Source organism: Phyllostomus discolor, chromosome 13, assembly GCF_004126475.2.
Source record: "Phyllostomus discolor isolate MPI-MPIP mPhyDis1 chromosome 13, mPhyDis1.pri.v3, whole genome shotgun sequence".
NCBI lineage: Eukaryota > Metazoa > Chordata > Mammalia > Chiroptera > Phyllostomidae > Phyllostomus > Phyllostomus discolor.
This window is the reverse complement of record NC_040915.2, coordinates 15,180,942-15,201,954: the sequence shown is the minus strand read 5'-3', so window position 1 is coordinate 15,201,954 and position 21,013 is coordinate 15,180,942. Positions and strand designations below refer to the sequence as shown.

The following is a 21,013-nucleotide window of genomic DNA, read 5'->3' as shown; positions in this document are numbered from 1 at the left end:
TTTTGGGAACACACCTAAAAAGAATGAGGTCACATTGGCACCATGAGCCACACTTGAGCCCAATTTAGCAAACCCAAGGATAATTTTTCAAAAATGCTTATCTTGGTCCACACCTCAGCACAAAGAATACCACCTAATTCATAGATTTCCTAATATTCAAAAATGCCTCCAGCTCCATCTGTCAATATATTTTTTAAGTGATATCCCTGATTTGACCACTAATAAGTATGACCATTTTCTGGCTTTTAGAGTGGAAGAGAAAGTTACAGCCAGTTCAATCATTCAATCAAACGAACAAAGTCACTCCCAAAAAGATCTTTTTTATCAAATGCTTTCCCCACAGAGGGGGGATAAAAACTGAAGCTAATCCAACCATAATCTCCACTTCCATGAATCATTGTTACAACATCTGCGAGAAGGCCAACAGTAATTGGTGCTGTTTCTAGAGGTGGGAGGTCACGCTACAGAATGTCTAATAAGAGCATATTATAGCCCTCAAATGTCTTTAAAGCAACAACTATAATATATATAATAAACACAGTAAATTGTGCAAGGAAGAATATATGATGTGAGTAGATAGGGCAGAAGACAAAAATGTGCAAAACAAATTGATGTATTATAAGACAATTTACGACATGAGATTAAATACATATCAGAGAGCCTCTGGGAGAAGACAGAGAGAAACCTAAGTGGTCTGAGTGTGGACAGATATGAATAATTACCTAGGTGGAGGGAGCATACTGACAACAGTCCCCAGATACACCCAAACACAGAACAGAGACAGGATGCTGTCCTGATGGGGATCTGAACTACCTGGACATCTGCTGATAGTAACGCTCTTTAATAAATCAAATCCCTAAACTATCCCAGGTTAAATGAAACTAAGAAGCTGTGACAACAAAATACAATGTGGGATCCTGGATGAAACTCTGGAATAGAAAGAAATATATCAGTAAGACAACTGACATAATTTGAGATCTGTAAAACAGATAATAATACTGTATTAGTGTTAATATCCTGGCTTCATTATTACACCACTGCAGTTATGTATGATGTTGACACTGGTGGTACCTGGATAAAGGGTATTCCGGAATTCTTATACTTTTGCAACATTTTTATAAGTCTGACATGATTTAAAAATGAAAAGTTAAAAAAGTAACACACACATACACACAATAGAGTCTCTGATAAATTCTTAACTTGCAAAAATATCATCTTCCAGGCAGAGGAAATAAAGTAGGGAACTCTTAATTTTGCCTTAATTCTGACTCAAACTGGCAACAGAAACCTTCAGGGTTAAAGCCTAGTTCATGCCAACTTCTTCGGAGGTTAGCAGTAGTTAACCTAGGCCACAAAAACAGGAGAAGGAACTTCCAGAAAACCTGAAATTGTATGTAGGTAATTGTATGTAGGTAGAATATTAACAATATAGGTAGGGACAGAACAAGAACTGCCCTCTGAAATAAGCAGAGAGAGTGACAGGAATCTTCTATCTTTGCTCTGAGACAGAACCACAGGTAGAAGGGCTAGAAGGGCACATCAGCCAGGTGGAGGGGCATACCTATCTTAGGATTCTTGGGCTTGGAACCCTTGCAGCTGCTAGGAACTGCAGCTCCTGTAGCTGAGAAGTATGAGGGCATTTTTTACTTAGGAGTTAGAAGGACACTGGTAGCAGCTGGGGAAGTCCAACAAGTTGCAGACTATTGTGAGAAGAGAGGTATAGAGGACCCTTGGGTTCCCATTCAGACCGCTGAGCCCAATGAACCAGGAGAGCAGCTGCCCAGCTAGGGGAGGAATGCCCTTGATTAGTCACCACTCCAAACCTGATAGCAGGGATGGTGGCTAGAATATTACTGTATTAAAAAAAAGAGAAATACAAATGGCTGAGAAACATGAGAAAAGATTTTCAATCTAATTAGTAATTTGAGAAGTGCAAGTGAAAACAAAATACAATCTTCCACCATCAAATTCTCATACACATCATAATATGCAGTGTTAGCAAAAGGGTGGAGAAAATAGGCTTCCTCATAACTGATTGGAGGAAGGATAAGTTGGTACATTTTTGTGGAGACAGTAACTTGTCAATATCTATTAAAATATTAAATGTGCATACCATTCAACATGCAATTCCATTTGGTATGCATCCTAGACAAATAAAATAGACAATAAAGTGCATACAATGATTTTCATTACACTGCTGTTTGTAATCACATAATGAAAAGCTGAAAACAACCTAAATATCAAAGAGTACAGGTTTAATAACCTAAAGTAAAACTAGTGTCAAAAATTCTAAAAAGCAGAAATTATTTCTAGATGTACATGAATAGAAATAAGTACACAAAGAAACACAAACAAAACAGTATGGAGGTATAATCCAATTTCCCAGCAGCTTGGGGCCCAGTCATGGGAGGTGGAGATAGAAAGCAAATTGGGGGCCTTACTTTCAGACTTGTCATCAGTTCACACCATGTGACATTACAAAGACAGCTTTCACAAAATGGGAAGAACTGTTCTTCCAAATCATCATTCCACTGATAAAGAAGCAAGGCCTGCATCATCACATAAGAGCATAGCAACTTCACTCCACACCTCCTTAACCAAACATACTCATTCGATTGATCACTTATTTTACCATACAGCTGGGATTATAAACCGCCAGGCAGGGGCTGTCACAGTGAAGGAGGCTGAAGATTACTTCCTGCTCCTCCACCCATTGCCTAAAAGTGCAGACTGACAGCTAAATGAAACCACATTTTCCATACTAGAGAAATCAGTCCCTGCTCTGCACTCTGGTGAGTTCGGGCAAGGCAGCTTTAAATAAACTCTGCGCTGAAATGAGTGGAGTAATTCAGAAATGGAGGTAGAGAGAGAATCCAGGGATGCCCTTTTTCTCCAAAAAGACAACAGTAAGAACTAACTTTGAATAAGCACTTCACCCTATTATATTGTGCTAAGCATGATACATTTATGTTGATCCTTATACAACGATCTTATAGGAAGGTATTATTATTATTATCATCATCATCATCATCCCCATTTTGCAGGCAAAGAAACATGCTCAGAGAGACTAGGTCATTCTTCAGTGTTAGAGAGCCATTAGTGGTGAGTAGGGAATTAAACTCAGGCTGCCCAAGCCCACATTCTTAACCACCATGACGTTCTGCCTCTGATCCTGGGACTGAACAGTAATCATTCTTACTTGTTTTCTTCACATACTCTAATGGCTCACGCTTTCACACATCAGGTGCAGGACATAACATGCAATGCCACTGCCCATTTATGCTCAGGGTCCTTGAAGATCTTGGGTCTAGAGTTCGGGCACAGTAGAGAAAGGTAAGACAAGGGCACACTTTGTTCAGTCTCAAAGTCCTCAGAGACTTCAAATGGAGGTGAGCAGAAGGAAGCCATACTGTCTTATCCTCCTACTAGATGTGGTTTTTCCTTAGTTTCCCCTTCCTTTTCCCTTCTTCCACTGAAGTAGCTACAATAAGGAAGCTCCATTTAAGAGCGAAGGTACGTACCACTTAACTATGGCTTCCTAATAATTCAGCAGTGTGTTGGCTGTAGTAAAACAGCACAGAACTAGAAGCTAGGAGACCTGGATTAGCTACCCAAGATGAGCAACTGACTGGCCTTTTTAAGCAGTGTTTCCTCTCATATAAATAAGAGTGTAATACTAGCCTAGGTATGTGCTCCTTTCTGCTCCACAGCTAGGAGATGGAACCATATGAAACCACCAGTATCTGGCTACTTTTGACTTACAAAGGTTGAAGTTTCATAGCTTCAAACTAGTACATGGATTTACATGTAATCTTTGATGCTATATATACCATCTGTTTCTTCCTAATTTAATTTACATATTCTGGCATCTGCCAATCTTCTAACCTTCTGGCTGCCCAGAAGAAATTCAAGTACTGGCTCAAAGTGAAGAAATAGTTAATTTCACTAAGGAATCCTTGGGATGTGAAGGGGGACTAAAACCTCTAAAAGTATGAACAGAAGCTCTTCCAGACAGACACCTCTGAACACAGCCAAAGGATTACATGGGAACACAGTTTACAGAGGCTGACCCTAGCTCTGAGGTTCCAGGTTACCTACTGGTCTCACTGACTTGTTGAGTCATCTTTCCATAGTGGAGAGAGAATACTTCAGGTTGAGTATGTATGAGTTGGCAATGATGGGGGCCTGGTAGTGATTTTAATTTGCTTGCTTTTAGCAAATATGCTTACTAGCAATGTGTTAGCAAGGTCAAACCCTCATGTAGCAATTCTTTGGTTTTCCCTCAGGGGAAAACCTTTCCCTGCCATTTATGAAGTACTAGTTCAGTGAGCAAGTGAGGCAGGTATGGTTAATTCATCTATCCATCCTCTAGTCCAAGTATTTAGTTCAATTCAAATATGCAATGACTCTGGAATTATAAACCCTCTTTGCACTTGACTTACAAATCAGAGATCAACAAACAATCACCAGTCACTAAAATCTAGCTTTCTACCTGGTTTTGTACACTAAGTTTTATTAAAACATAGCCATGCCCATTCATTCACATATTATCCATGGCTGCTTTTGAGCTACAACAGTAAAGTTGAGTAGCTGCAAAACCTAAAATATTTACTATCTGACCCCTTATAGAAAGAGTTTTCCTGTTCTTGATAATGAGATGTAAGCCCAAAACAGTTAGAAGCATACCACCATAACATGGAAAGAAACCGCTAGAAATGAAGTCAACACAAAAGAAGAAACTAACACCAAACATGGTATTCAAATGGACCAGAACTGGCAGGCTCCAATATTTTCCAGTTATGTAAGTCCATCAATCCAGCTTTTTCCTACACAAGTTTGACCTGGGTTTCCATCATTTGAATTCAAATTCACCAAATAGATAAAATCCGTAATGCTCATTGTAGGTAACACAGCTCTAATTTCTTCCTACATCATCTATCCATCAATATCATAAAGACATTCTGACATTTCTTCAGACTAAAATGTCACTGTAAAATCAACTGATTTAGGGCTCATTAAGGTTTTTTTAATTAACAAAACCAACCATCCTGAGGTGTTCTTGAACAATGAAAGAACAAAAAGGGTGGAAACCAAAATTACTCCCCCAATCCAACACTGAATAATCAAGCACAGATCAACTGGGAAAGAAGTAAAAAACAAGGAATGGTAGGTGCCACCATTAACATCTCCCTAAACTGAGGGGAACACTCTTAGACCAGCTAGAGAAAAAGACGTCTGTTCCCTTACCAAACCCAAAACTCCCAAGAGAACAGATTTAGCTAATTAGGGAGATGGTGATTAAAACTGGAGCTGCTAATTGTCTACTGGGTGTATGTCACCAGTTATGTTCCCTACAGACTCCCAGCAACGGGATACAAAATTAAGCCTAATATTCCCACCAATTACACAATCATCATTTGTCTGTATTTATCTCTCTCTTTAGGGAACTAGAAAGCACACGGAGGTATAGTTTTAAACGCAAGCTATACGCTCCTGTGAGAAAATAATGTTATGTTTAGAAACAGAACTATTTTGTGTTTAAACTTGTTTTAATGTGTACGTTGTGGAACAAGGAAACGTTTCTTTCAACTACACACCTTTCCATCTGCAGAAGCCAGATATTAATGTACAGGAAAACTGAAGTGATTACATTAATAAGAAGACCAATTCCATACTGACAGAGAACAAATATCAAGTGGTGGGGAGAGGGAGGAAAGACGGGCCCAAAACGGAGTTGGTAAAGCAGCTTTAAAACTTCAGCTTATTGGAGACAAACAAAACAAAACAAACAAATAAACAAACACACTGAAAGTACTGGGTTCTTTATCCATAGTGAGAATAGTATGCCCTGACAGGATTTTTATTCTTGGGTATTTCCTTCCCTACAAGTTGAAAAATAATTCAAAGGAGGCAGAGAAAGTATTGTAAAAATTAACTAAGGTTTCTTAGAAGGGAATTCAACATGTTACCTCTACTAAAGATGAAAATCAATTATGCCTAGGGCTAGGCATAGGTTCAAATTCTAGCTTTGCCACTGTGGTGAAGGCTATTAACTACCCCACCACGGTATCCTTTCTCTTCTTCTTCCTCGAGGCATTAAGATGCCTGGGGACTGGCTGGGCCCATGGCTGTTTATGCATAGCTTAGATTTCTCATCCTCCTCTGCAGATAGATGTGGCCGTATAATTATGCATGGTCCAATGAAAGTGGTGTGTGTACCTTTTGGGTCCTGGGTATTTTCATCCCTGTTATCTGGTTGGAAAATGGCAATGACTACAATGACCTGGGAAGCCGTGGTTGAGGATGACAGATGACCCTGACAAGGATGGACCACTCACTTCTGGGCACTGAGGACGAAATAAACTTCCATCTTATTTAAGCCACTGTACTTCAAAGTCTCTTTGTTATGGCAACTTAGCCTGTACCCTACTAATACAGCTACTTACATCTCTACAACTTGGGGCAAGTGACTTAACCTCAGTTTCCCCACCCATGAAATGGTAAGAAGCTAGGAGAAATAGTTTAAGAGATATGCCAAATCAAAGAGTTGTGTCTTACACCCAAAAAAGTGCTCCTCTAAGGATAGATGATAATGGCAAAGATGAAGGACTACTTAGGAAACCGCTTTCAAAGGCCTCTGAAATCAAGTAGCTATTGTGCCCACAAGCCCTGAAGGTAGAAACATGTATCTCCTTTTGAGAAAGTTTCTATAAGTAACAATATATCGAGTGAAATAAGAATTATCTTATATTTTAGCCCAGGAGAAGAATTCAGATTAAATATTTAATTAGAGTTTAGCAAACTGTGTCAAAATGTTTAAACAATTATTTAAATTGTGCTCTCTATCATTAGACGTTAGGCAAACACTTGTTATTTGTATATGCTTAGTTGATTGAACTGAGTTCCATTATTTGTATAAAAAACTGAGTAGAAAGGTGCATTATTATTAATCAATACAGACCACCAAACCAGGGTAGGCTGAGAAAAAAACACACAAATGGACTGGAATCATCTCTACTGGACACCCAGCTTGACACAGAGAGTTCTATAGTCCATGAAGGCCTTGGCCTGAGGTCCCTTGCACACATCTCCCCCTCTGGATGGTGCTTTTGCAAGTAATAATTATTGGCCCTCTGACAGTGTGAATGCTTTTTATCTTTTACTTGTGGGACATGGTTAAACTGCCCTCTTAAGATTTCTGCAACCTTGCGATTTGCTGAACTCTGGAGGTGATATCTTTGGCATCATGACTTGAGGGACTTCCCCAGAGTTCTTGCGTGGTTTTACATGTCACAAGATGCAGGAAAACCACAAGATTACATCACCCAGCAGAGGCCAGCATCTCTGAAATGGGAGTATGGATCACATTACCAGACTAAACCCCTTCCATCAGCCCTAATAATCTCACTGTGTATAATCTCACTGTGTATAACGGGATGTGGGCTGCTATGGCAAAGAGAAGCTGAACCAGAAGGGGGTGAGAAAATACACTGCATAATCTGTACACACTTTTATCCCATTAAAACACGACTGAAATAATGCTTTGCATCCTACTTCATGGAAGCATGAATAAATATTCACTAAGCACAACTAGACTCTGGCTCCTCTAAGAGACTTAGGAGTGCTACAGTTGCTTCAGCAAATGGGGAGTTCTAGTACAGTGTCATGCAGAACCCACACCTTTGAAATTAAGGCGGAATCACAGGGACAGCACCCACACAGAAGCAAGATCAACATCTATAAACATCAGCCCAGGAATTAAAAAACCAAAACTCCCTCCAGTACATTGGTCTTCAGAACCCCAAGGCTTTGGAGCACCAGCAACAATCACTGCATAGGGAAGCAGCATACAACTCAGGACCTTTATCCCTCTACTTCCCTGAATTGTACTTACAGGTTCCCGGCCATCCATGGCTTCCATCCAGAGCCTCCGGTCCTCTTCTGACAGTGCCTGCATAGTGATAACCCCTGGCCTGCAGAGAAAGAAAGATACGGATATGAACCTAGGTAGAGAGATCCTGACAAAGGTGAACTTTAAAGAAGCACCCATGGCACAGAAGGAGAGGTCACTAGGGCTAACTACACAAAGAGAGGCACCCCCCCCCCCTTGGCTTTTCTGAGCCATCATCTTCCAGTCTCAGGAAGCTAAGGCATGGTCCCAAGTTCCTCTCAATAAGTCTCTCTCATAAGTCCCTCTCCATAAGTCCCTCTCCATAAGCTCAATAAGCCCCAGGGAGGTAGGAAGAAATACAGAGGATGTGACTCTATTTACAGATAAGGAAAATAAGGTAATTAAAATGATGCCTTTAGCCCTTGCTTATTCCTTCAGATCTTGTTCATTCCTGTTCTCCAGAATGATTAATAGAGTGCTTTACTCACAGTAGGAGTGCAATAAATATGTATTGAAGTGAATGGACTTGAGATAAAAGAAGGCAAAACATCCAAGCTGGAGTGATTCTAGTCTAATAGCTAGTTCAATGCTTCCAAACTCCTTTTGAGATGGAGAAGTTTTACGGAGGTAATCGGCCTTGCAATTATGATTATATTAAATGTACAGTATTCTTTAAGTGAATACTTGCCACATCAGGTGCTAAGTTCTTTACACGTGTTTGCTCTTTCACCCTCTTACTGAAATCTGCTTGCTCTTTCAAACTGAGCACAAACCCTCCAGAAAGTATACACATGGTATCAAATGATGTTTGTTGAATTCCCGTTACAGATGGCACTCCAAGAGGAGAGACTTGTGCCATAAAAAGGAACCTGGGAGAAGTCTATGCTCATTAAAGAAGTTCTTTACTTAGGGTCCACAGATGGGTCCCAGAGAGTCCATAAACCACCTTCCCCCCTCTAAACATCTGCTTATTTTTCTGTAAAAGCAATTCAAACTATCAGATTACCAAAGAAGACTACAGCCTTCAAAAAGTTAAGAATTGCTTAGGTAAACCCTCACCTTTAAAGTTTGAGAAAGCCTAAAAGGGAAGAAGAAAGGCACGGTGAAAGAATTAAACCCTGTTACCATCTGAGTCCACAGCAGTGCCGAGGATCACCACGCAGCACAACCCTGAGACACATGGGGCTCCACTGTGCCCTGAGTACCCCAGCGGGGGCCCCACAAGCACCGAGCCTGTTCCTTCAACCCACCCACAGTCACTGCACCTGGCTCATTCTCATGCTTCCAATGAACACACTAGACCTATTCATGTGGAACATATTTTAAATATCATATGCTTCTTTTCCTTGATCAATCTTCAATATCCCTTAAGAAGAACGTTTTTAAAAATATGAGCATTTAAGTCCAGAGGGGTTGGAGAATTGAGGTGCACTCTTGTGAGGATATGAATGTGTGAGGTTGTGAATAACAGTGTGGGTGTGTGTGAAGGGGGGGAGGAGTAGCAAGGGTGGGGGGCAGGGGTGTGTGTGGGCATGAGGGGTGGGCAAGTGGATGGATGAGATGGTGCATGGAGTATGAGATGCAGGTGATAGGACAGACAGTCCTGAGAGGTGGCCATTCCTATGAAGGCCACAGTGGGCACTGGCACCCTAACACAACTTGACTCAGAAGATGTAGTAACTTCTCTCTCCACCCGCGCCTGCCAGGGTTCTCCCTCCTCTTCTCAGACATTCTCATTTTCACACCCTCAGACCCCAAGAGCCAATTTCCCACCATTACCCCATTCAGTGTGCCAGACCCACTGGGTGTCTGCAGAGTGCTGGCAGCCACCACTCCACAGACATGACCCTATAGTTAGAGGACACAGTGAATTGATTCTACCCTTCCACATTTCAAAGAGCTAAGCACAAAGCCTTAAGACTCTGAAATTAAATGAAAGGCTGCAAAGCTACTGTCCAGTGCAGAACTCTCAAGTCCCTGGACCTGATCTGTGAGTATTGCTTAAAATGTGCCTGGACCACGGACTTCAGAATTGGGCATGCCCTTAAAATGGAGGTTCCCAGCCCAACCCCACCTTACTGAATCTGAACTTCTGAGCTGGGCCTGCAAACTTGGATATTAAACAACTCCCCAGGTGATCCTGATGTACAGTTCAGTCTAAGACCCACTGCCATTGGCTGCCCACTCACCCCCACCTTTTCCTTCCTGTTCTCCCTGCCCTGGAGAGCAAAGACACCCTCCTCTCTACAATGGAGTCACGTAGACAATGTTCTCCAAGTCACTTCCTGCTAGGTGCTCACCAGCAAACAGTGAGACCACAATAGTTGCCTAGCATACCAAGATCTCAGGGACCTCACAAATGTCACATCAACTTCATGGCACACGGTGTGAAATTTCCACTCAGGGCCACAAAGAGGAAGCTCTGACAAACTCAGAGGCTGTGAAGGGTGAACCAGTTGGATGTCCTAGAACCAAGGAAATGGGTCAACTTTCTTTATTTTGGAATCAAGCAATGACTTTCTCTCCATATTTTCCCTCCCTTTGTCCCCATCAGACACCCTTCTTTAAAACAAAATAAAAGGAGCAAAACTCTCAATGATTCTACACTTTCCATGTCAGTCCCTGTAAGATGGCACACTTTCATATGTGGTATGAACTTACTTCGTGTTTGAAATGCATTTGACTTTTCATGACAAGAGTGGAAAGAGAGAGAAAAGAGAGAGCTCAATAGGAGTGTAGGTTGTGGAATGAGGAAGAAAAATATAACACAATGAAAGAGAAATGAAGTCAATGATCAGAACTCTTTCTATTTCCACAAAGAGCTGTGATCCTATCAAACACCATAATAAAATAAGAACTACAATAAAAATCTAGCACTGTGTGCCAGATGACACACTAAGCACGATATACAAATTAATTCATTTAATCTTCACAATGTCATAAGGTAAGTGTACTCTCGTTATCCCACTTGGTAGATGAGCAAAACCAGGCTCAAACAAGCTGAGTACATTGTCCACAGTTACTGAGTCAGGATCTGAACCCAGCAGTGTAGTGCTGCACACAGGCCGTGGCAAATGTAAACGCACCACAGCCACAAGAAAGCTGACACTGACCACCCAGGTCCTCTGCCATCGGAATAGACAACACTCTCCTGTAAGTACTTTGGGGAGCTCCTGCATATGATCAGATGAGTTCAGACAGAGGGCTCTGTGAACCTAGAATGCTTTGTAAGTACAAGGGCTCAGAACACCACTCCAGGCCAATCCAAAACCAAGGATTCAATAGTGTCCGGTTTGACTGTGGCTTATTTTCCACAGCACTGGCTCCCTCCACATTTTTTTTCTGCCTGAAAATGCCCAAGAGATGGATAGGCAAAGCATTTAAAAAACACACACACACAAAAAGCACTAATCATAAAGAAAAACTATGGATAAATTGGACTTCATCAAAATGAAGAACTTCCATTCATCAAAGGATACCATTAAGAGAGTGAAAAGACTAACTACAGAGTAAGACAAGATACTTGTAATTCATATCTCCAATAAGTCTCTTGTTCAGAATATGTAAAGAATGCCAACAAATAAGTAATAAAAATGAACAACTCAATAAAGTAGATAAAAGACTTGAATAGCCACTTCATAAAAAAGGACAAATAAATGGCTGACAAGCATGAGAAATTGGGCTCAACATGATGACTCATCAGGGAACTACAACAAAAACTATAAAGAAATATAACAAACATCTTCCTGAATGCAGCTCATTCAAAGACCACCAATAAATTCCAAGTCCTGGCAAGATGTAGACCCACCCGAAGTCTCATACATTCTGGTAGGGGAGTAAGGTGATAAAACCAAACAAAACTAAACATACCCCCAACTCTATGACCTAGCAATTCTACCTCTAGATATATACCCAAGAGAGATGAGAGTGTGTGTCCACCAAAAGACATATTTGAGAATGCTCAAATATGCATTTTGGCACTATGGCCAAAATCTGCAACAACAAAATACCAAATATCCATCAAAAAGAGAATAAATTGTTGAATATTTAAACAATGGAACGTCACACAACAATAAAAAAGAACCAACTACTGCTACATACAACAACATGAATGAATCCCATAGACATAATAATGAGGGAAAGAAGCTTGACATAAAAGACTACAAATGGTGTGATTCCATTTACAGGGTGTTCAAATACTGGCATACACAGTGACAGACATTGAAATAGTAGTTCTGTCTTGGGGAAGGGGTATGGGAAATGAATGGGGCATGGACACAAGGAAAACTGTTGGGGCAACAGAAACATGACCTGGGTGTTTCACAGGCACTGTGTGTGTGTGTGTGTGTGCGCGTGTGTGTGCGCGCGCGCACGCGAGCATGTGTAGTCATTAAGATATAGACTTTAGGTTTGGGCATCGTATTGTGATTATACCTCAATAAAAAATGTTTTTAAATAACTCAACTCACCAGTTATCCTGATTCTAGTGTTTCTTTGCTGTGTAAGCCTAGGAGGCAAGTTATTTTACTATGCTATTCTTCTTCAAAACGTAGATACTGAGAGAGCCTACCCTCCTGGGGTTGTCGTGAAGATTAAATGAAAGACGTATAAGGCATTTCCGAGTGTCAGACATGCAGTAAATGCTCCCAAAATCAGTTAACACAGGGGCAAATGGGGCCTGAAGAGGAGGGAGGCAGGATGGCAAGTGTAAAAATTATGAGTAAAAATTATGAAGGGAGATGGGCAGGTGCATATAGTTTAAAAAGGAAAATAAAGAACCACAGGCCCTTCTGATACTCATGACCTCACCCCCAAAATACTCACAAACAGCCCTGAAAATCACACCCCTGCCACAGAGCAAGCCAGGCCAAAGGCTGAAGTGACACGTAGGCTCTGATATCATAACCATTTCCTTTTTCCCCCTGAGTGAAACATCAGAGTCCCCTCTTTCCCCCTTTTGGAATTAATGCCTAATAATTGATAAGAACAAAGAAGGAGTCCTTAGCCAATTCTAGAAAATCTGCAAGGAGCTCCAGATGAAAAAAGGAACAAATGACTTAAAATCCTTTCTAGAGCTCAAGCCTAAGATTCTGCTTAAAATATAGCACCTCCTTTTCACTTTGAATCAGTCCTTGGTTAGGGGTATATCTAGATCAGCTCAAGGATCATGATCAAGGATCTGCAATTTTCTCTAAGCCGGCACCCCACCTCTCACACTACAGGGGCAGTGCAGAAAACAGTTACCCATCTATCCCAGGGAAACTGGCACCCACCACCTTTTCTCCTCCAACTCTGGCCTCCAAGCCCACAGAAAGCCACACATCATTTAGCAACACATCTAAGTAACTGGGACGATTGCTGTCAGCTCAGAGCCTTCTCATCAGCCAAGAACAAGCAGAATCATAACCAGTCCTGACTCCAGGGTTACTCGACAGCTTTCCTACCCTAATCTTATTCCTGAATCTGAGTCAACAATAGTGATCTCAGTGGCTTGGCAATTTACCCATTTCCTACTGGACAAGGAAATGCTATTACTAACTCCACCCCACTGAAACAAACACACTCAGAATCTAACAGTACCGTTCTTTCTAAATAAACCTCCAAAGAGCTAGGGTTTACTCATTCATAAGATTATAAATTTTCTGCTGGCAAGAGTTTGGTCCCAGCTTCCATCCACACTTACAGTACATTTAAGGGTCAAGTTCAGAGTAAAAGGAGGACTGTGGCACCCACAGAACCACATGTTCTCACAGCCTGTGTTTGAAACCTGCCTCACTATGTTTATATAGCAAGACAGAGGGAAATGATGAAAGCTTGGAGGATGGGGCTGCCCTCCACAGGTGAAAGAGCTGTGCAAGTGCCAGGGAGAGAAAGTGCTCCTTTGCTGCTAAAGTGCTCCTGGAAAACTGATTTCTAACAGCTTCTGAGCAGTTACAAGGGTTCAAGACTCAGTAAATCTTCATTTTCACAAATATATGGCAGACATTCATTTACACAAAATAGGGCCAAAGTCAGGCAGAATAAACTTGGAGAATGACACCTCTTCCATGTCTGTCTAAGAGATTGCAGGCTCAAATAGAGACCAGGCAAGTAAGCAAAATGAGTGAAACTGGGAAAGAAATTCTTTACTGCCCCAACAAAAGTAGGCTTGGTCTCATTTTCATTAGGACATATAGCTTTTTGTTTTTCATTCGCAGTTTTACTTTTTGTAGAGACATAGGAACAAAAGAGTATTTCCCTTCTATCAGAAAAACAGCAGTGCAAGGCAAAGTGACAGCAGTCACCGGTCATCATGGCAGAAACTGCAGCCCAATGAAAGGCTGTGCCCCATCTAGCACAGTGATCCATCATTCAGCTCTGCAAATAGCTGATACATGGGAAGGCAAGACCAACATTTACAGACTTTCCAACTTTAAGATGCTGCCTCAAACACCACTCAAGCCAAACCAAACACATCTGTGGACCACCAGTTTGCAACATCTGGCACCTGCATCTGTCTGTGTCTGCCTCTCTCCACCCGAGCTCCACTCCAGGTTATCATGGCATGTTATAGAATCATCTCACGCAATAGGACTAATAATGACGCATGTCTGTGCTCTTGGTTAACCTCAAAGTCAAACACAGCAAAGCATCTCCAGTTCACCAACAGAGGAAGAACTTGGGTGACTTTCCCATTTCTCTCAATGCTCAGGACCCAGTCATCATTGCTAAAGGACATTAATCTACTGTTTGGAGATTAAAAGTTATAAATCTGCACAAACTATGCATGCTCTGAGGTAATCAACTACTAAAAGTCCCTGCCCATTACAGACGCCTGTGCAGGAGAAGAATATATAATATGCCATGAGAAGCTGGGTGGGATCCAGGTAAGAGAGATAGAAAAGTGAAAAAGAAACCAGAAGTTGTGAACTGGTGGCCCACAAACTGTCGGTAAGATTTCTTGTTTATAATGGGCCAAGCATTATGCTAAGGACTTTACATTTACATATATTATCATTTATTCCTCACAATAACTGTATGAGTTAGATACTATCACTATACCTCTTTAAAAAAAACTGATATTCAGAAATTACTCGCACAATGTCACACTGCTAGTAGGTGGCAAAGCCTGAGCTTGAACCTAGTCTGCCTGACTTGAAAAGCAAAGCCCACACTTTAACCACCACGCGGTACTGCCCTCATGTGCATGCTGGGTAGGTACTGAGATCCGGGATCACCAGCTCCTTAAGAGGGAGAGGCACCAGACACACCTCTTCTCTGTCTCTGTCTGTTGTCTCTTTCTCACATACACACACACATGCACCCTTAAGTTTTTACAATAGAAACAATCTTCTAATTATTTTTTTTCTAGTTAATTAGCTGTGAAGAGACAGGATGGTGGTGCTCCAACATGGTCTGTAGCTGTCCCCTAGGTGCAAGGGCCCTGGCATTTAGCAAATGGTGTAGGCCAAGGTCAGCCCCCACCTGTGTTCTGCCTGGGGCACCCTGACTGAGCTATAAAGCAATCTGAGATGGCTGCTACTTGTGCTGGGTTTGGAGATTCCTAGGTGAAGCCAACCTGTGAATCTAGGCTGGCCGCTGTTAGTGCCAGGCCTGGGACTCACTGAGGCCAGCTATTGCCTGTTTGATAGGATTTAGGAAGTTGTGAAGCATGATCCAGGACCGGCCATCCATATGGGAAAGCAGCTTGGGGTGGGCACATAAATTGGGTGGAGCAGAGTCTCTGAGGATCTCCACGGTGGGTCAAACAGTGTTAGCCAGTTTGATGGAGTCTCAGGGATGGCACCAGCTTGCTGGCTCTGTGTGAGGAGGGCTCGGCAAAGGGACAATGGTCTCTGTTCTCCTTTATGCCAGATACTTCAGCTCCTCCCTGTATGCCATTGGTGCCTTTCAAGCTGCTGTCGTGGTGCTGGAGCTTAGAGGGAGTGAGTCTAAGTAGATGAGTCCATGTGTGGGTTCTTTAAGAGGAACTGCTTGAGGCTCCAGCAGTTTCTCCCACCAACTCAATCCCCACTGGTTTTTGCAGCCAAAAGTTGTGGGGACATTATCTTCCTGGCACTGGAACCCTGGGCTGGGGAGTCTGGTGTGGGGCAGGGACTCCTCGCTCCTGAGATATCCCTCCCAAATTTTTATCTACCACATGTGGGTGAGGGATCAGCCCATTCTGCATCTGTGCCCCTCCTACCAGTCTGGATGGATGTGGTTTCTTTAATTCCATAGCTGTCAGACTTCCATTCAACTCGATTTCTGACAGTTCTGAGTGATGACTATTCTATATTTTAGTTGTAATTTTGATGTGGTTGTGCGAAGAGGCAAGCCATGTCTGCCTACACTGCCATGCCTACAACTGCCTACACCTCCACTGACCTGAATATTCCTAATTAATTATTTAGAAAGGATCCGATGCTAATGAATGAATTTGATCATAACCTATTACAGCCTACCTACAGCACTGACCTCTTGGGAGAAAATGTCCTAAAATAATTAGTAACACAGCAGTAATAATGATCCATAGAGTGAGTATGTCCAATAACATCAGTTAATTCCCTACATTTTTATTTTAAAGGAGACTGATGTCACAAAACCTCAGGAAGCCCAGACAAAGAAATCGTTGGCACATTAAGTTGCATGGTTCCTAAGTGTAACAGATATTGACTGCGTGCCTGTTACATGCCAGCTATACGGTTAGGCACTCGGGACATGGGAGTAAGCAAATTTTAACACACTGTACTAGGAGAAAGCACCAGGAGAAAACATTATTAATTTCTGGGATGAGTAAGACTCAGAAAAAATGCAAGCACCTGTTACTACACTTCATAACAAAAAAAGAAAAAATATTCTAATTCAAGAAATGTCCTAGTTCATTTATAAATTTTTTTTCCTTATTATGATTCTCTCTCATGGTCAGTAGAAATGCACATAAGAATTTACTAACTGAATTGTCTCCTCTCTTCAGATTTATGTAGCAGAAAAATTTTGGTATAGGTTTTTTAAAAATAAATATTTTATATGTAGAAATTGGAAAACAAACTGGCATGCCCAATCGGTAAACCCCCAAATTTCACTATGCAGACTCAAGAACAGAAATAAGGTTGACTTACTTCATACCATAGTCCATTAACCCCATTCTCACTCAAACCAGAATCAAACAGCAAATACTCTCTAATTAATAAAAAAAAAAATCTCAATGACAAGTTCAAACTACATGAATTCTAAAAATTCTAAGAACTTCTCAAGTAGATTATTCTATGGAACAGCCAAAAAGCAATCCAGAAAAGTACAATATTTCCGCCTGTTCTACCCCCACCCAAATCATAGAAGTCAAAGCAGTATAACACCCTCTGAGGAAGGAAAAAGCCATTTCCTCTCTGAAATGTCATTGGCATTGAGACCAGCACTCTAATCCAACCAGCAGGAAGGCAAAATCAAATATTATTTCAAACAAGGGGTGAGAAGGGGAGGTGAGGGGAAGCTTGAAACCAGGAAAAATGGATTCATCTGTTGCAAAAGATAAAGGCACACTGCACCATGAGGGCAAGTAGGACTGCCTGGTTCTCAGCACACGCCAGGCAGCCGAAATCACCCCACTATTTTCTTCACCATCCTCAAATGCACAGTCCCTGAAGCCAGGAGCCTGACACTTCGGAAAGCAAGGTAAAATGTAATGTTTACGCAGAGGCTAGATTAACTGTGCATGCTTGCTTTTACAAGAAAGTGGGTATGAAGTGATCCATCATAAAAGAGTGGGAGGAAGGAATTTCTAGAGAAGAATGAGTCATTTAGAATACCTTTCCCTTAAGGAGTAATATTCACATGATTTCTTCTACAGAACCACACACACACACACACACACACACACACACCCCACTAACTCCTGTCAATGTATAAAGGACAGCTAATTTTCAACTGGGCAGCCCTGTAGTCAGTAATACATATACAACACTGCCATCTAGAGGCTGAACACTGAAACAAAGTCTGTTACATAAGCTGATTCTTTTCAGAAAATAAAATCTTACACTCACAATCTCATAGACACACAAACAAGTGCATGCACACACACCACATACCAAACTGGAAGTAACAGTATTAATTTCATTTCAAAATTATTATGGTTTTCTTTTTAGGTCATAAATTGGAAGGAGGAGCATAAAACTTTTTACCTTGTGCAGGAAATATATATATGTATAAATAACAGGTTATCACATAGATAATTTGAAAATAGAATCTTCCCGTAGTAGCCCCTTTGCACATATACATTCAATACACCTGTATTTACTTGCAACTTATAGGTGACTGGAAAATTCGTGACACTATAGGAAAAGGAACACCATCAGGATGGGTAAAAAGGGGCTCAAAGACAGAACCACCAAAGCTAAGGTTCACCATAAGAACAATGAAGTCCCAGGTTTTAGGGAGAGGGAAAAATCAAAGGCGCAACCTTTTCCAACACATGACTGCATCAGAGATTAATATTAATGCATCCCATCTTCAAAACAATCCTGCAAAGTAGGTATGATAAGCCCCACCTTACAGATGTGGCCGCCTGCCCAAACTCACATGGCTGGTAAGGGGCAGATCCTAAATGCAGCCTGCTATAAAAACATACTTGAAATAAAGGTGGTGGCCTATTAGAGGGTATAAATAGATTCTTCAGATCTTCCACATGTCCTCCTAGCCTCCACTATCCTTACTTTAACCAACCTTTCATTTTCCTGGGGGTTTTGTCCTATCTACATAGACATGCAGATCATGCAAGTACTTGAAGTCTTAATTTAAAAAGCTACTAACATGATTAAGCTCCTATAATCTCTTTCACAATAGTTCACCAAAATCCCCAAAGGAAAAATAATGTAACTAAAAATTTTCACTTCCATAAAAAAAAAAAATTGAACAGCCATATGCACACAGTACTGTATTAAAAGCTGTATAACATGATGTTATTCTGCCTCTGGGAGCTAATTACCTGAAACAGATATTTAGAAATGAGCAGAGGTATATAAAACATGCCTAATTAAACAACCAGCCAACCAACACAAAGAAAAGCTCATACACTGTGCAAATACACAGGACATGGTGGGAAGACAAGGATAGAGGTGAATGTCGGGTGACATTCCTCACTGGGACTGGTCCAGTAGAAAACTGTCTCTCTTTAGCTACTGGTAGAAAGCTTGCAAAAGGAGGACTTCAGATTTGGTTTGAAAGAAAAATCAGATGATGATTTTTAAGAACGAAAGTCCAACAGATTCATAGTGCTTCACTGAACTTTATTATCTCTACTGTCAGTGTAGTATCTGGCATATAGTTATGCTACATAAATGAGGAAGAGAGGAAAGGAAAGAAAAAATGAACTCAGGGTATCCCAGTCATGATATCATTCTTTGTAAGAATGAAAGGCTAAGGTCCCCCTGTATGTTACATTTCCCCCATAGCATTCTACTCCTCCACGTTTGCTGGAACACTCAACATACTCTACCTTTATAGTAAAGCCTTTAATTGCATGAATGTGTGTGTGTGTGTGTGCATTCTAGACTCAAAGATAAGTTCTGTGATGGCAAGAACTATGCTTGTCTTGGTCCCCATTACACCCCTAGAACCAACTATCTTTGTCATCTCCAATAAGGTGTCCTTTGCAGCCACCTCTGGAGCATGCCAATGCTAGGGATGGGGTATGTAACACTCCTCATAGTATCTTCAAACGTATGGACTTCTGTGGGATGCAGCTAGTCCTGGAAAAAATAAAGCATTCTCATCGTTTCCTTTCCCCAAGTATAAACATTACCCCTCAAGAGGCTACTTCAGTGCATCAAAAAGAAGCCTTTTGTTTCTATTATTTTCCATATGGTTTAGCGGCTCCTCCAGGAAAACATTTGGGAGAAAACAACCATATGTCACTTACATCTGTGAAAAATTCCTTAAAAATAAACAAATCCAAGGATGTTGGGAGATGAGTACCACCACAATTCTTTAGTTTAAACAAATATTTTCCCTATGTTTGCTCACTAATTTCCGTAAGATGCTGCAAGGTGGAGTTAATCATTAAAGTGACTGAAGACAGACATTGATAAGTATAAACAATGCACATACCACTACCACTAATTCACAGGCTCATTTTAGATGAAGTCCATTTTTTTAATTTTTTATTTTTCCATTGCAGTTGACATTCAGTATTATTTTATATTAGTTTCGGGTGTATAGCATAGTGGTTAGACAACTATATAATTTACAAAGTTATCCCCCCAAGAGATGAAGTCCCTTTTTCACTCTGGAATTTTACACTGAACTTTCTCCAAAAGAAATGACACACTTTCACAAGAAATGATAAATCTAGTATTTATTCAATTAACCATTATAAAATATAAACTTTCCAATGCCCTTTGCTATCTATTAGAAGTGGCTAGCCCTGGAAGCGGCAGTCTCCACCTAGTCAGAAAAGTTCTTAAGGTGTCAAAATACCAAACTGTGTTGAAAATAAAAAAAGACAAGTGATATGGCAGAACTACATATTTTGCTACGTATAATGAACATCCACGTTTTTGTGCGCATTATACACAGGGTTGTTATACCCATTATTATACTCATGGTATGTACTCATACCCATGTATAATATGCATCTTTATTTTTCCCTCAAAAAATCAGGCAAAAAAGTGTGCATTATCCATGGCAAGACACAGTGTCTACACACTTCCTGATTATTAAGAGATTTAGCAGCCTCATTCTGCACCACGACTCAACCCCCTCATTTCATGCCAAAGGAAGAAGAGAAGCAACTTGGAGGAAATCAACTTCCCAAACCCACTGAATATTTTGAATGTGACACATTTACTCTCAGCTTATAACTGGGACATGCAAAGGTTTTATGGGCACAGTGAAGGGGAAATGTCAACAAGGGTAGGAATGAGATGGAAGAACCATGGTGAGTTTTAATTGCCTAAAAAGTGACTCTCTGACTTCTGGGTAAACATCTGAAGGAGAAAGCAGAAAACAATGTTTCTGGAAGCATCTCTGTCTAACAGAGAGCTACAATGCAAGGCGTGTCCTCAACCAAATAGCCGTGTGAACAAACAATCATTTCCAGGAACTACACATTTGACCAGCATCGAACAACTGGAAGCACATTTTCTC

The 21,013-nt window shown here is 41.0% G+C and overlaps 1 protein-coding gene across 6 annotated transcripts in view; it reads right to left on the bottom strand.

Annotated features, from left to right (window-relative positions):
• Positions 1-21,013, bottom strand: part of ARHGAP26 (Rho GTPase activating protein 26) — a 409,289-nt gene that overhangs the window by 245,836 nt on the left and 142,440 nt on the right. For all 6 annotated transcript variants that reach the window (XM_036014072.1, XM_036014068.1, XM_028527303.2 and 3 more), the window contains exon 11: positions 7,895-7,973. In XM_036014072.1, the coding sequence (XP_035869965.1) occupies positions 7,895-7,973 (79 nt within the window). The remainder of the gene's footprint in view (positions 1-7,894; positions 7,974-21,013) is intronic.